Consider the following 14,709-nt stretch of genomic DNA (forward strand, 5'->3'; position numbering starts at 1 on the left):
TGCTGAACTCTGCTTTGTGACCATTTATTGACACGTTTAGAAAAAACATGGTGAATCAAAAAGGCACCTCTTCCTGTACTTCAGCTACACCACTATAGTTTGTTATTTTTCCAACCTAACGAGAGACCTCCTCTCTCCCCTTGTTTTTTATCTTCAACTGCTAATGATTCATCATATTCTGTCTATCATAGCAGTGGGTAAAAAATTGTAAACTTGGCAATAAATAATGAAATGCTGGAGTTGGGTGGCACACTGCTGGCCACATTCTGCTGTGTCAGGTGGAGAAGCAGACCCACTCACTGTTAAAATAATCCCTCTTCAAGTCAATTTGTTACTTTCTGGACTGCCTTGTAAGTACTTACAGAGTATTCAATATTGCTATTTGAATGTGGTTGGCTTTATCTGATACAGAGACCTAGTACAGATGCAACGTGCACTAAAAATAATATTTTATTTGCAAATTTGAAATATAACTAGCAGAAAAGAACAAGTTATTAAAAATGCTAAGTTTAAAAAAAAAAAAAATCTGTTCAGACAGATGCACAGAATCAAACAGTACCTGCTGTTCCTCTTGGCTCGTGCTCTGGCGTAATAGGCTTCGTAACACTTAGGTTTCAGATCCAAGGCTTTGGTAGCAAACTCTTCAGCCATACCAAAATCCTGATAATGGAATCAAACATGCTCGTTACACAGCGACAGTCAAAGCAAGCTGCAAGCTCTGGGGTCGTGCTCTGGCTCCAGGAGGATAGCCAGCACACGTGGCAGAGGCTCCTGCCCCAGTCAGCAAGAGCAGGTATTTTCTCAAAGCACACATGAGCACAACCATGGCACCTGCTTGTGCTGCGTGATAACAAAGGGTGGTGGCGGTGTTTTCCATTCAGTCTTTTAAAAGTACCACAGAGGTCCAGCAGTTCATCATTCCAAAATAACTGCATGATGTGAGACCAGCTGTAATAGATCCCCCACAGCAACATGCCCTCATCTTATAAGCCACCCATTGATTGACATAATAAAGCCCAAAATCAGGATATAGTGAAAAGGATTCTAAAATAGCACAGATAGATGTCCACGTACAACCCCACAATGGAGTAGGATGTAAGTCTCAGATTCCCAATGCCAGAGAGGCAGCAGACTAATAGCAAGAGCTTACATTTGTTTTGCGGCGACATCGTGACAAGTTCAGGTATAACGAAACTCTCAGCTCAGTGAAGGCTTTCGTTTCCTCACCAAACCCTTCCCTTGGGAACTTCCTCAATGCATACTGATAGCGCTGTGCTGCTTCCTTCATCTTGCCCCTCTGCAAATTTTAGGGAACGAGGTTTTTCACAAACTTTTAATATTTCAATACTGTTGCAAAAAAGCGTATTTATAGTTGACATCTACCAAGAGGTGCTCTTCAAGTAGAAAACACAGAGACAGGTTTTTTAATAAATATACACAGTATGAACTATACTGTCAGACAAGCACAGCGAGAGAACCTGCATGTTAACCAGAATTTGTGTTTCTTTCTGAACTCAAATGCTTAATGGTATGTGATGTGGGTAACATTTGCCCTAATATGTACTACTAGTACCAGAAAATAATCACGTATGATCTTGTTTCATTTTGAACAGAATAGTAATATACCAGATTATATAGTTGAAAAGGAGGCATAAAGGCATTCAGTCTACCTTCAGGCAGAAGTCCAGTGTTCTGCTGTCAGAAAAAAATAAAAATCTACCTACTTTATACAGTGTATTTCCTTCGTCCATCAGTTTCTGCAGAAGAATCAGGAGAATATCAGGTTTGGAGGTGGCCATTGCCCATGCTGCATTTCCTGCAAGTTAAATTTTAAGGGTCTCTGACAAAAGGGAAGAAAGTGTGTTTCTGCTGTCTACCACAGTAGAAAGCCTGGTCTTACTTCAGTACATATTCCACCTACATGGAAACAGTATTACTATTGTCGTCGTAATTAGGGTGTACACATTTAAAATACATCTATGCCCCCACCAACACCACCTGGACAGCAGCCAGGTATTACATGGTCTGATACATTTCACCCCTGTGTAGGAATGTATAGAAGTCACAATTAAATTCAGGCCTAAGTAGAGACCTGTATTGATCATACTTACTACCCAAATAATATGAACTAGTGATTCAAAGGTACTAAATATTCAATAATTACCACATACACAACTGCACCATGTACTTGCCTACTGATAATACAGGACTTAAATTTTTTTGGCCTACCCTGTGCAAAAATACACAATTCTATAGTTTATTAGAAGAATGCTATTTAAATCATTAATAGTGTCAGAATTATTTATCAGTAATAGCACAATCATAATTTTCTTATTTAAATATATTAAAGCAGGGTAACCATATACAGTGACTCCTCCAAACCTCACCATCAGCACACATCAAAGAAGGAGCAGAATAAAAGTCCTTGCATTTCCTCACTTGTAAAGCAAGTCTTGCGTGTCTGCCTTTAAAGGGGAGGAGATAGTTTCCCTTGAGTGGGCATCTGCAAACCAGACAGCCTGCAAAAATCTGGTGTTTTGAGTTACTTAACCTGTTTTACAGAGATAACTAACTCTGGCAGAGCAGAATCCAGTTGTTTCTCCTGGTGCAGGGCAGTTTCACTAACCTAGCTTAGCTCCTTTTCTCAGCAGCATGACCACGACTGAGGTATTGCGGCAGCCAATCGCTCTGTCCAGCGGCCTCATGCCACTGTGGTCCATGTGCTCAATCATTGCTCCTTTCTCCACCAAATACTGCACCTGGGAGAAGAAGTAAGACATGCCGTGTAACATGGCTTTTGGTAGGAAAGGCAGACCAATTAAGTATTTTAGGTACTATGTAATCTTCTTTGAAACACAGTGAGCATATGGTGCAGAGTACAGTACAGCCATCTAAAGTCCACTGAGGGCACCGTAGCATGGGCAGGTTGGAGGGAAGTAGTAGTTCTTTCCTGTAACTATTACTTGCCCAAGTGCGACCAGCAGTGATCTTGTCAGGGAAGAGGCACCAACAGTCCTGCCCATGGACAGGCCCCACGACCCACAGCCATACTCAAGGACCTCTTCACTGGCACTGCCCCTGTCCCAGCCTGGCCAGTGGCTGAGCACAGACCTACTGAAGGGACCAGTCTGGCCATGGAAATGGAAGCTGGCACCACAGCAGCACAATGACCTACAGCAAATGCAGGGACAGGAAGGAGCCTGGACACCCCTCATTCCCCATCAGTGTCTTGAGTACCCAGTGTCACCTGCAAAAACACACACAGTATCTGAAAACTACCGAAGTCACTAAGGAACCCGATGGCTTATTTTCAAGTTAATTCAGACAAAGGCTGAATGGGACAAAGTGCTACAGCGAGTTCCATGCCACAGCAGCACCTGAAACAGACCTTGTCTATGCAAGCTGCAGAAACACAGCTGTGAGTGTGAGAGGCTGCATGTGCTGCTGTTCTGTCTAGTTCCTTGCTGACCTTTTGGATCTGTCCACAGTGTACGCAGACCTGTGTACGCCCTTCCTCTTCTTGAGGTCTTTGCTCTTTGAGGGCACCAACTGACCAGGACCCTGAGAAGGGACTTCTGAGGGTTTGCAGCATAATTCTGGGCTTCTATTTAATCTAGAAAACGCTTTCCTGAGCAAACATTTGCACTGAAGTCAAGATAAGAGCAGTGTAACCATCTTGGCTATTTCCCCAAATTTCCTATTTTGGTAGGCAATAGTTTTTCTACATTTTTATAACTTTTTCTTCAATTTTCTGTTTTGTTACACTTACAATATCAGCATCTCCATAAAAAGCTGCCAAGTCTAGGGGTGTTCGTCCATTTTTGTCTGTCTGATCAGTTGTTGCACCTTTCTCTACTAAATACTGAACCACTTCCTTGTGGCCTTTCAAACATGCCCAGCTCAGAGCTGTCAGTCCTTCCTTGTCCAGAGATGAAATAGTTGCACCTGAAAAATGAAAATGAACTTTGTTATGAAGATTATCTATTTAAACGGAAAAATTGCATAACTCACCCAGATGCAATCCTGGTGCATCTGTGCCGCTGTAATCCGTTATTTATGTTCTACCTTCAGAAAGGAGAAATTCCACAGTGCTCAGATGTCCTTCACAAGAAGCCACCATCAGTGGTGTCCGGCCTTGCTTGTCACTTAAATTCACATCAGCCCCATGCTCCACTAGAAGTTTGGCAATCTGAAACAGAAAATATCAATTTAAAAATACATTCCTTGCACCAGGGGGGGTTAGATTGGATATTAGGAGAATTTTTTCTCAGAAAGTGCTGTCCATCCCTGGCACAAGGGGTAGGGGTGGAATTCCCATCTGCCACATCCCTGAAGGGATTCAAAAGCCCCATGGGTGTAACACTTCAGGACATGGGTTAGTTTGGCCTTGGCAGTACGGGGGAACAATTGTACTTGATGGCCTTGGAGGGCTTTTCCCATCTTACCAACTCTATGACTTTATGAAATCGGCAGATTTAGATTTCAGCCATAATATCATGAACTTTTAAGAAAGAGGACTAAGGTGGTATTTATGGCAACCACTGAGAAATTGTATGTAGCTCAAGCCCTGACTGCAGTTCAAGGCCTTCTCCTGACAGGAGAGGCCAGCATGAGGAAGGCTTCTGAATCCAAGGTTCTCTCTCTTCACAGCAGCAGTATAAAAGATCTGAAATCACCTCTGATCTTCGTCTAGGAAATAAAGTATTTTAACTCACATTATTTTTCAAGTATATTATAACTGAGACTGTTGTGAAGCCAATGTGCTTTTTAAGTTATTTCAAGGGATACAAAGGGTTTGGAAATGAAGCTTCTGAGCATATCCCTCTGAAGCTGATGCAAACACATATTAGAAAATTGACACTAATTATTTTCAAAACTAGAGATGGGAGGAATTAGGGACCACATCCCAAAGGATCCCCAAAGCTGTGCCAGACCTGCCAGTGGCCCTGCCGGACTGCGCAGAGTAGCGGGGGAACGCCCCTCCTGCTGGCTCTTGTCACGGCCGCTCCATGCCCAAGGAGTAACTTGCACACTTCCAGCTTCCCTCTTCCTGCAGCAGCTGTCAGGGCTAGAGAAAGTATTTGCATCAGTATCAGCTCTTGGCTTATTTGGCCTTTGGACACATGCACAATACGTGAGTGTTACTGAATCCCCATTCTTTCAGCTTTTAATTGTGACACTGAAAGCTGGAAAGAACAAAAAAAAGAAAATCCTTTCCCCATCATGATTTTTCCCCCCCTCTTCTATTTTTCTCATATTGTGTTTTAAACAGAACTTGAAATTTAAATTTTGTTTTTTGTGTTGAAGCCTCACCAGTCATGCCAACAATGTTTAGAAAATGAGTCCATGTGTGACTTATGCAAGAATAGCAAAGGACTTGCCCCTCCAGTTTCTAAAGCCTAATAACTTGCATTTTCTACTAAGAAGTAGTAAGAAGTGGGTCAAATTGTGAATTGTGAACCTTTACCCATTTTTTAGCATTTTCAAACATGATCAACCAGTATTTTTTTTTTTAATTTCAATGACTACTGGAAGTAAAAGAAATCACAAACACTGCAGGAAGAAGTAAATTTTTCTTTTTTTTTTTAGCATTCCCTCCTCACTCAATGAAACTTCACTGTGTTGTTTAGAGCTGAACAACTGGAAAGTAAATGTTATGGATATCAGTATTACAAGCAAAAGAGTCAAGTCTTGTTCAAAAATCCCCCTTTCAGGGAGTTTGCTTCCTGAATGAGTAAAGATTCCCAATTCATTCTGCAAGGATTTCAATTAAAAACACTGACAAAAAAATATTGAAGAACAAAAATAATTTAGAAACAGATGTTGGTCTTTTGGAGTTCACTGGATTTGCAACAAGGGTTTTGTACATGTGCAGGAATGAAGCACGTCTGCTTCTCTAGAATGTGAGAGGCCACTGATCATCATCCCAATGCTGCTTCCCCACCCTCAGCTGTTTCCATGGAATGGAGATGCCCCTCACAAGGCACACCAGGGAACTGCCAGTGCAGGGATTACAGTCTGCCTTAAAAACTACATTTGGCCTCTGCCAGATGTCCAAAGGCAGGTCTTTTCTTCCACTGCCTAATTAGAATAAACCCACACTGAAACATAAGCACTGTATTTCCACAATTTTCCATCTAGTTAAAAAGTCAGTAATTTACAGTAACTTTAATATAAAATAGTTCTCCAATACTTGAGATTAATAGATTCAGTAAATTTAGACTCATAAAACTGCATTTTACTATTAGAACTGGTATTTTCCATTATTTTTATTATAGAAAATTAAATTTAAAAAGTAAGATTAAAAACTCCTTAAATCAGCAACCCTAATTAGGAAACATACGAGAAGGGAAATACCTGTTTCTCCCCACAAGGCATCAGTGTCATTGATGTCCATGTCATGGTCCTTTTCAACTGTCAAGATGTAATGAACCACCTGCCAAAAACAGTGAGCAGAGATGTGCTGAGCCACAAGAGCATCAGTTGTCACTATACGATACAGCAGGAGATAAAAGATGTAAAATAAGTAAGAGTGCTTCTCTCTCAATGCATATAATCAATAGAAAAGAAAATCGGTATCACTCACAACAAGTTCAGTAGGATTTTAGAATGACTTGAAGGCAAGTGAATGTTACTGAAAAACATTTTTAATGCTGATATTCAGGAGTTGATTGCTTTCATTTAATCAGTGGACAGCAAACAAGAACTTTCATGAGACAACTTCCAAGAACAGAGAGGAAAAAGTGGACAGAAAATTACATATAAACAAATCCTGAAGCAAACTATTACTGGATACTCAGCTAGAGCATTTCAACCAGCTGCTAATGCATACTACAATAAATATCAGAAGTTTCAACAATTCTTTCCCAGCCTCTTTCAAAAACAGCTGCAAGCACTGGTGTACAGTTCTGATGATTTCAAACAGATCTGGAAGTACCTGAATTCCCAACCCACCTGGCAGTGCCCCATGCTGGCAGCTGCTGTGAGAGCTTGTTGTAGTGCCTGGCGCTTCCTCAGTGAATCCTGTTCTCGGGAGGGGCTCACCCAAACCAAGCCGAGCAAGAACTCAAGGATTTTGCAGTGTCCTCTCAGCGCACTATGGACCAAAGCACACTGGCCCTTCTTGTCTGCAAAGTCAGCCTGAAGCGGGGGAAAAAAGAATGTCTGAGGTTAAAAGGTGCAGTGAAAGGCTGTGGAGAGGAGACGCTCTAGAGTGCTGTGGGAGAGCAGCTCTCGCTCCTGACTTCCAGGGCAAGGAGGAACATCTGGGGAATCACAGGCCCAACAGCCTCACCTGAGCAGCTGGGAAGGTGATGGAAGAACTAATCCTGGAGAGCACTGCCAAACACAGGAAGGACAAGGTAAGCAAGACCAGCCAGCATGGGCTTGCCAAGGGGAGATCATGCTTAGCCTGCGGGACAGCCAGCAGCTATGAGGGGACCAGAGGGTGGGTCAAGAGAGCTGGGGATGCCCTTGACCTCGACTTTAGAGGGCTCCAGCACTCTCTCAGTAACAGTCACTGACAAACTGATGACAACAGGTTGTGGAAGTGCACAGTGAGGTGCACTCAAAACTGGCTGAATGGCTCTGCCAGAGGGTTGTGATCAGTGGTGCGTGGAAAATGCTTCACTGAAGTCTGGACTCAAGACTATGCCTGATAATTATATACTTAAGTAATCAATAACAGCTTTCTTACACCTTTGTATCACTCTTCTGGCTGCAGGCTTTGCAATCTTTGTGCGCCAGCTTACCTTTGCACCTTTTCTGCACAGCAGTGACACGATATTCATGTGACCTGCAGCAGCTGCGTAACTAAGGGCTGTCATGCCGTTTTCTGAAGTTCCATCAATAGCAGCTCCAAACTCTAGTAAAAGAGTGACCACTTCTTCGTGTCCAAGGTGCGACTGAACACACAGCACTGGAGCATTATTCAGTACTTCAGTCCTGTAATTCACATTTGCTCCTGCCAAAATCAGCAGCCGACTCACCTAAAATTTAATTTAAACAAAACAATGTTTTCCTCAGATTTGTCTGAATTTGGTACCTTGATCAGGTACTCATTTGTTACTCCCTAATTTTGATGCAGATTTTACTGGCAGACATCAACGTTAACACACAGATAGCAACATACCAGTTTAAAATCTTCTCTGAGTAAATATAATATTGTATTACTGACCACTGCACTCCCAAGAAATGACTTGTCTCTCCCCTGAAACTCACTGCTCTCATCACAATCACGTGTAACTTGCTACTACTCTGCAACTACCTCTGTTAAGAGAGAACCAGACTGCAAAAAAAGCAAATCTCAAAAAAAAACCGGCCAGAGCATGGATGTGTGTGTTCATGTACACACAAATTTCCAATCAAAAGCCTTAGCAGTTGGCTCAAATTCCAACTGACTGACTTGGATTTTGCTATCCATCATCTGGGGATTCAAATAATAGCGCAAAGTTGTGGTATTTTAAATCCTTTCCTCTCACAGTATTCCCCCTTTTACAGCTGACACTTTCCCATAGAAGCAAAGAGCAGGGAGCTCTGCCCAGCAAGGCCATGTGGGACATCCACCCTCAAAAATGCACCAAACACACTCACCTGTGCTACAGAGCACAGCTGCAGCAGAAAAAAGGCAAAACGCTTCTTTCCATCAAAACTATCGAGGAAAACTGATTTCAACTTTAGCAACACCTTACAAAAGTACACAAAGGAGTTCAGGTCCAGATGCTTTTCTGCTGAAGGGTTACACTGACTTCAGCATTCACCAGCCAAGTGCCAGCAGCAGTGCCAGACAAAGAGCTGACTACAGCCGTGCTGATGCTCTTACCTTCACGTTGGGTGTGTAGATGTTTCTTAGAGAAGCCAGGGCTGTAGACAGTCCATCAGTACTATAGCCAATCCACAAGGCTTGGAGATGACTGGAAGAAATTCCGGTCCTTTTACTGAGACCCTAACAGAAATGATATAACAGGAAATCTCTCTATAGAATTAGAAATCCTATTTTAATCTACAACTCAATATTAAAAAGCAGTAAAATCTGGATTGATAGCACTACCAAGTATTTTGCATAAGCTTCAAACAAATTATTCAAGCAAGTCAGAGGAGAATATCTACAATGCATTCAGATGATAAAGGTCATAAAGCCTACTAAGCTGCAAGCTTTACCTTAAAAATGTGAGCTTTAAGTATATGATGGCCAAGTTCCATGGTTTGTTGGCGGTTTAACTTTCCCTCCTGTCGAGAAAACATGAAAGCCAGTAGAGCATGTCCATTCCTAATAAAAAGGATTGAGAGAACCACTTTTATAACTGTATTCCAGTAAATATTCTAACACATCTTTATTCCTAACAGCTCAACTTTGTCAGACTATTGAAACATACCATCACATCTAAACAGAATTCTTTCCATAACAAAATAATGCAAAATTAAAAATGGCAAATTTTGAATATGAAACACACTCCTGGTATTTCTGTGCTGTCCCTTCAGAAGGGGCCTGTGTCAGCTTTGAACTGGTTTACATACTGCTCCTTTTTGCATTCTCAGAGCCAGGAACTGCAGGCATCTCAGACAAAAGCCAATCCTTTTAGAAGCATAAGATCTGAATACTTGAAAAATTTGAGATGAAATGTGTATTTAGTAATTCTACACCTACATTATAGGTGGTCAATGTTCTAGGAAACAGTGAGAGTGGCATAACCTTGAGAAAACAAGGTTACCATATACTATTTGTTAATCAGACTATACATTGGAACCGGGCAATTAGCTATATGCTAGCTGGACTCTCCACCTGAGGGGGGAAGTTGTGGGAAGGGACTTCTCACCCCATTGTCAGACATTTCTGAACAAAACCTTCCGAAATCAGAAGCTCTGCCTGGGCCCAGGCAGCCCCCACTGCTGCTGGGGCAAGTGCCAGGAGTTCCCAGCGTGGCGGGACCAGGGGTCCATGAGGCTGCAACCCCCCAGTCCCACCTACAGAACTGGTTCTGTTACAGCCACTTGGAAAGCTCTTGGAAAGTCTTGGGTTAGTAATAATTTTAAATGTCACCATTATTTATTCTTCTGTAAAAACCAAAAACTGTAAACCCCAAAGAACATGAAAAAAAAATACTGGGGAGCCAACTGTGAGGACATGACAAACAGGAACAGCCACTGTCTCCAACTCAACCAACTCCTGCTCTCCAAGTCACAGAAAGTGAGCTGGAATAAGCTGAAACAATGCCAGCAGGATATAATTACAGCACAAAATGTCTTAATATTTTTATGTTTAAAAAAGCCCAAACAATCTGCTCCTTCTATTCCTGCACTCTACGTTACATAGACAAGGTGCTGCTGCACGGGATTCTCAACAATTTTGCTGTATTAGTAACAATATAGCACTCTCATTTCTCCATGAAGGTAGCAGAGTCAGATGCAAACTTCTGACTTCTATAGAGTCAATTATGCATTGTAAACTTTGAATCTTGAGTCACATCTACCCCTAAATATATAAAAGTGTTCATTTTGGAAAAAATTATTTGTACTTGTATTTAACATTACTCTTTCCTCTCACCAATTGTTGCAATCAATTATACAAAACCTAACTTTGGTTATTTGAACATGAATTACTGCAGTTTTTATTTACCTTGGCTCACATAAGAAGTCAGTATTTTCACCTTCTGCTCTCCAGACAAGCCATTCCCTGAAGGAAGGATGGCAGAACATGCGTGTTTTGTCACGTCTTTTGATCAGAAAACACGAAAGGGCTTCCATCCTCTGGCTGAAGTCTTCCCATTGTTGTTCACCATTTATTTGTCCTGCATTAATAGCCTGGAAAATCTGGTCATCTGTCATGGGATGCAGGGATGCCAGTGCCACATTCAGTATGGGCTGAGCTCGCTCAAAAGCAGAGTTTGTCATGAACTTCATATTGCACTGCAGTAAGTACAGCTCTGACAGAGACACAGGAACAACTTTGTAGCTTGCACTTTTGATTACTAAATGACCTTTTTGGAAAAGATCCAGAGTGAGTTTCAAATAGAGGTAAGATCCCAGGCTTCTCATGATCAGGTGGTTACTCACTTTCCCAATAGTAGCTGCATCAGCTTTTCCATTTAAAGACATGTTGTTTATAATTTCCTGACTGTTATTAATTCTGTACTGAATATAAGCATTCAAATCATTGTGAATTTCTTTGTTGTCTGGAAAATTGTCCAGGGATATTGCGATAAATGGTAGTGAACTTACCACTTCCTGTGAGGGAGAGAGGGGGGGAAAAAAAGAAAGAAAAGAACAAAACAAAAAACCAAAGACATTACAGTATTCCAGCACTGAGAACTCAATGATGCATCTCTGCTACATTCCCCTTCTGTAGTGAGTGCCAGATTAAAAAGGAATTCAGTATTCCTGAGATGGTTTTGCAAATATTGCCCCCTCGTAAGAGGTAGAACAGTATTTCTACATTTTATCATTTTTCATAGGAAGGTCTCAAATATTTCACTGACCAAACGCAACAATTGAAGGGGATGAGAAATGACCACTTTGAAGTTAAGGAAATGGAAAACAGTTACCAGAATTGGACCCTGAGACAGGCCAGGGAAAGGGGAAGGCAAAAGGAATGATCTATTAGGCAGGAATGTTTTATTAAGAAGTATCACAAATGACAGGAGGGAAAAGACTCCCCTTATCATTTCACCTTCCACTAACAATGTACCAGAAAGGTGGCTTGCACACATCCCCAGCCCCACGTGCCTGAAGGCAAGTACCAAGTACAGCACAGACACTTCAGCAGGTTCACCTGAACACACTTTCATGTTTCTGTAACACAGAACACTTTTATATTTATGTAAATAAAGATCCAAAAGACCTTTATTTAAAAGAAACACTTTTACTACTTCTAACTTAAACTTCATAAAGTAAAACTTCTAAAGTTTAACATTAAATTTTCAAAAATTAAAGTTTGAGAACCAGAAACTTCTTACATAGAGTCATATATTAGAAGGGTTTAACAAACATCTCCAGACTTTCACAACACAAAAAGGAACTCTATTCCACTTTATGTAATTAAATGGATTTCAGAAACCTGCACTTTCAGACTAGTGAGATGTTTTAAGCAAAGACAAACTTCTCCAGTCTCCAGAGATGGAATAGTCCCTGCTACAGAAATCCCTTCCTAAATGCAAAAATTTAGTTCAGAAATGGACTCTTAAGCCAGTTAAACACTATGAGTGCTAGTGGCAAGCAGGCAGAGAAGAAATAAACTCTCAGAGGCTGTACTGAAGCACGCCTGCACCTTAACATTGCACTCCTGAGGTACAAGGGATCAGACTCAAATTCCTAATTTCTTGTATTAACCACTCTACTGATAGATGCAATTAAGTGATTCACAATGGAAAAGGCCTCCAATATTTTATAGATAGGAAGGAAGGAAGGAAGGAATTTGGAAGGAATTCGGAAGGAATTCGGAAGGAAGGAAGGAAGGAAGGAAGGAAGGAAGGAAGGAAGGAAGGAAGGAAGAAATCCAAGAGACTTTATTTTAAGTTCCTCTAAACCCAGTATTTTTCATAATAATGCAGCTGCACCAATATAAATGATCATTTGGTTTAGGAGGGTAAGAAAAATTTGAAAGGTGTTTTTACCTGGAAATTAGTTCTTACAGTCACAATGAGCTTCAGCCAGGGAGGAAATTTACAGATTATACTTGTGATAAATGAAGAAATGGTGTCACCATAATCAGGTTTATGAAATTCAGCATCATTTAAACCATCTACCAAAATTATGTAATCTTCCTCAGGAATCTTCTGCTCTGAAATTTGAAAATAAAAAAGGAAAGGATAAAAACACATTCTCCTATTAAGTGACACATCTTTATGCTCAAATTCTGAATGCCAAGAAACAAAAATGTATGTTTATGCACACCGATACATCTTATGGCATTTAAGCATTATTTAGAAGATTAAAAACAACATTGGGAGATTAAAAACAGTTTTAACAGGAATGATGTGCTCTGTTCATATGTAGGCAACCCCCCATTCTGCCACAGATCAGGTATCTGCTCAAGCTGGCATATGCTGGGAAGCAGCTGTTTCCAAAAGGAGTTTGCCAGGGTTTTTTTTAAATACAAACATCATGTTTCTACATGCTTTCTTTTACACACCATAATCGAGGGAATAGCTGCACCTGTATCAGGGGAGGGTTATGTTGGATATCAGAAAAGGTTCTTCCCCCCGAGGCTGCTGGGCACTGCCCAGGCTCCCCAGGGAATGGGCACGGCCCCGAGGCTGCCAGAGCTCCAGGAGCGTTTGGGCAGTGCTGCCAGGCAGAGGGTGGGATTGTTGGGGTATCCTTGGCAGGGCCAGGAGCTGGACGGATTATCCTGGTGGGTCTTTTTCAGCTCAGGAGATTCTGTGATTCTTGGAAAACTGCCACATCCATTTTAAAAGCAAGCAAAACCCACATCCACTTTGCAGATGTTCAGGCCCAGAAAATTAAAAGAGAAAGTATATGACAAAACTTAAATGCATCTTAAAACAAAATCCTTTAATGTGAATGTGCCAGCCTTAACTTCAAGCTAACAGCTATCTTTCAGTTTTCTGGCAAAAAAGTAAGGTTTCCATGACCTTTAATAAGTTTCACAGAATTTTAATTAAAACATGAATCAACTGTTCAAAATCTATCTATTATTGTTACAAACAACTAGCACAATTAAGGAATCCCTTTCTCCAGGAATGTTCTGCTTTATTTATTTTTAATACTTTTCTCCACTCTTTATGCAGTTTAGATTCCATTTCCAAATCACTTCCTTTTTAACGTACCTCTCCTGAGGTTTGAAAGTGGTTCCAACACTCCCCTTTTAAAAGCTGCTGCTGGATCCTGGACACAAGACCTCAGGCTCAACATGCTCTGCAGGTGAGGCTCTTTGATGAGGAGATCTCTGTATGCTGTTAACTGATGCGAGCGGCAAAGCAAAGCTGCCACACTGTGTACAAATTCAGGGACAAGACATGTGTACGTGTTGTCAGCCTGGCAGTAGTGATAAGCAACGACCTGCAGAATTGAAGAATAAAAAGCACTACCCTTTCAGTATTTTGGTTGATTACTAGTTAGTGCAGTTATGATAGAGTGCTATTAAATTTCCCTCTCAACTACAAAATACTTTTCAGTGTTAGATCCCACGCTGTAACAATCTGTGATGGCCCGTGTCAAACACAGGGAGGAAGGCAATGAATTATGTTTTTGACCTTGCAGGACACGCAGAGAGGAGAAGAAATGGAAGTGTCAGATTCTGACAGGAAAATGTAACAATTTGAGTTTGGGACATTTGATACAGTGGCCAAGCAGCTGATTAACTAAGGAGCACAAGAAAAGTAACCTGAGGGTTTGACTGGGTAACCTAGCAGCTGTAATTTAACAACACTATGTCCCACACTGTAACGACCTAAGGACTAATTTGATCATCATCAGGCAAAAGTAAATGACAGACAGCTATTAAAGAAAGACATGCTTACATAAGCAAATGGAGAAATACAACAACTGGCTTTATTCCAAAGCTGTGTATTACTTAAAAATAAACCAGGACATAACCCATATTTCTTTGGGGGAAAAAAAAAAAACCAAAACAAACCACAAGGAAAACATGGTGTTCACAGTGAATAAGAAGCCTGTACTTCAGTGGTTTTCATAACACTGCTTCAAACAAATATGTATCACTTTAAATAATGCATAAAAATCTCATGTTTT

The 14,709-nt window shown here is 41.0% G+C and overlaps 1 protein-coding gene across 1 annotated transcript in view; it reads right to left on the reverse strand.

Moving 5' to 3' along the window:
• Positions 1-14,709, reverse strand: part of TANC1 (tetratricopeptide repeat, ankyrin repeat and coiled-coil containing 1) — a 46,453-nt gene that overhangs the window by 2,568 nt on the left and 29,176 nt on the right. The window contains 15 exon segments of the mRNA XM_017736025.1: positions 560-660; positions 1,151-1,297; positions 1,725-1,816; positions 2,627-2,759; positions 3,770-3,945; positions 4,066-4,189; positions 4,935-5,068; positions 6,358-6,436; positions 6,955-7,140; positions 7,752-7,988; positions 8,822-8,944; positions 9,160-9,268; positions 10,616-11,223; positions 12,609-12,775; positions 13,785-14,016. Coding sequence (XP_017591514.1) covers positions 560-660; positions 1,151-1,297; positions 1,725-1,816; positions 2,627-2,759; positions 3,770-3,945; positions 4,066-4,189; positions 4,935-5,068; positions 6,358-6,436; positions 6,955-7,140; positions 7,752-7,988; positions 8,822-8,944; positions 9,160-9,268; positions 10,616-11,223; positions 12,609-12,775; positions 13,785-14,016 — 2,648 coding nt within the window.

The sequence above is a fragment of the Corvus brachyrhynchos genome, unplaced genomic scaffold (genome assembly GCF_000691975.1).
Source record: "Corvus brachyrhynchos isolate BGI_N302 unplaced genomic scaffold, ASM69197v1 scaffold45, whole genome shotgun sequence".
NCBI lineage: Eukaryota > Metazoa > Chordata > Aves > Passeriformes > Corvidae > Corvus > Corvus brachyrhynchos.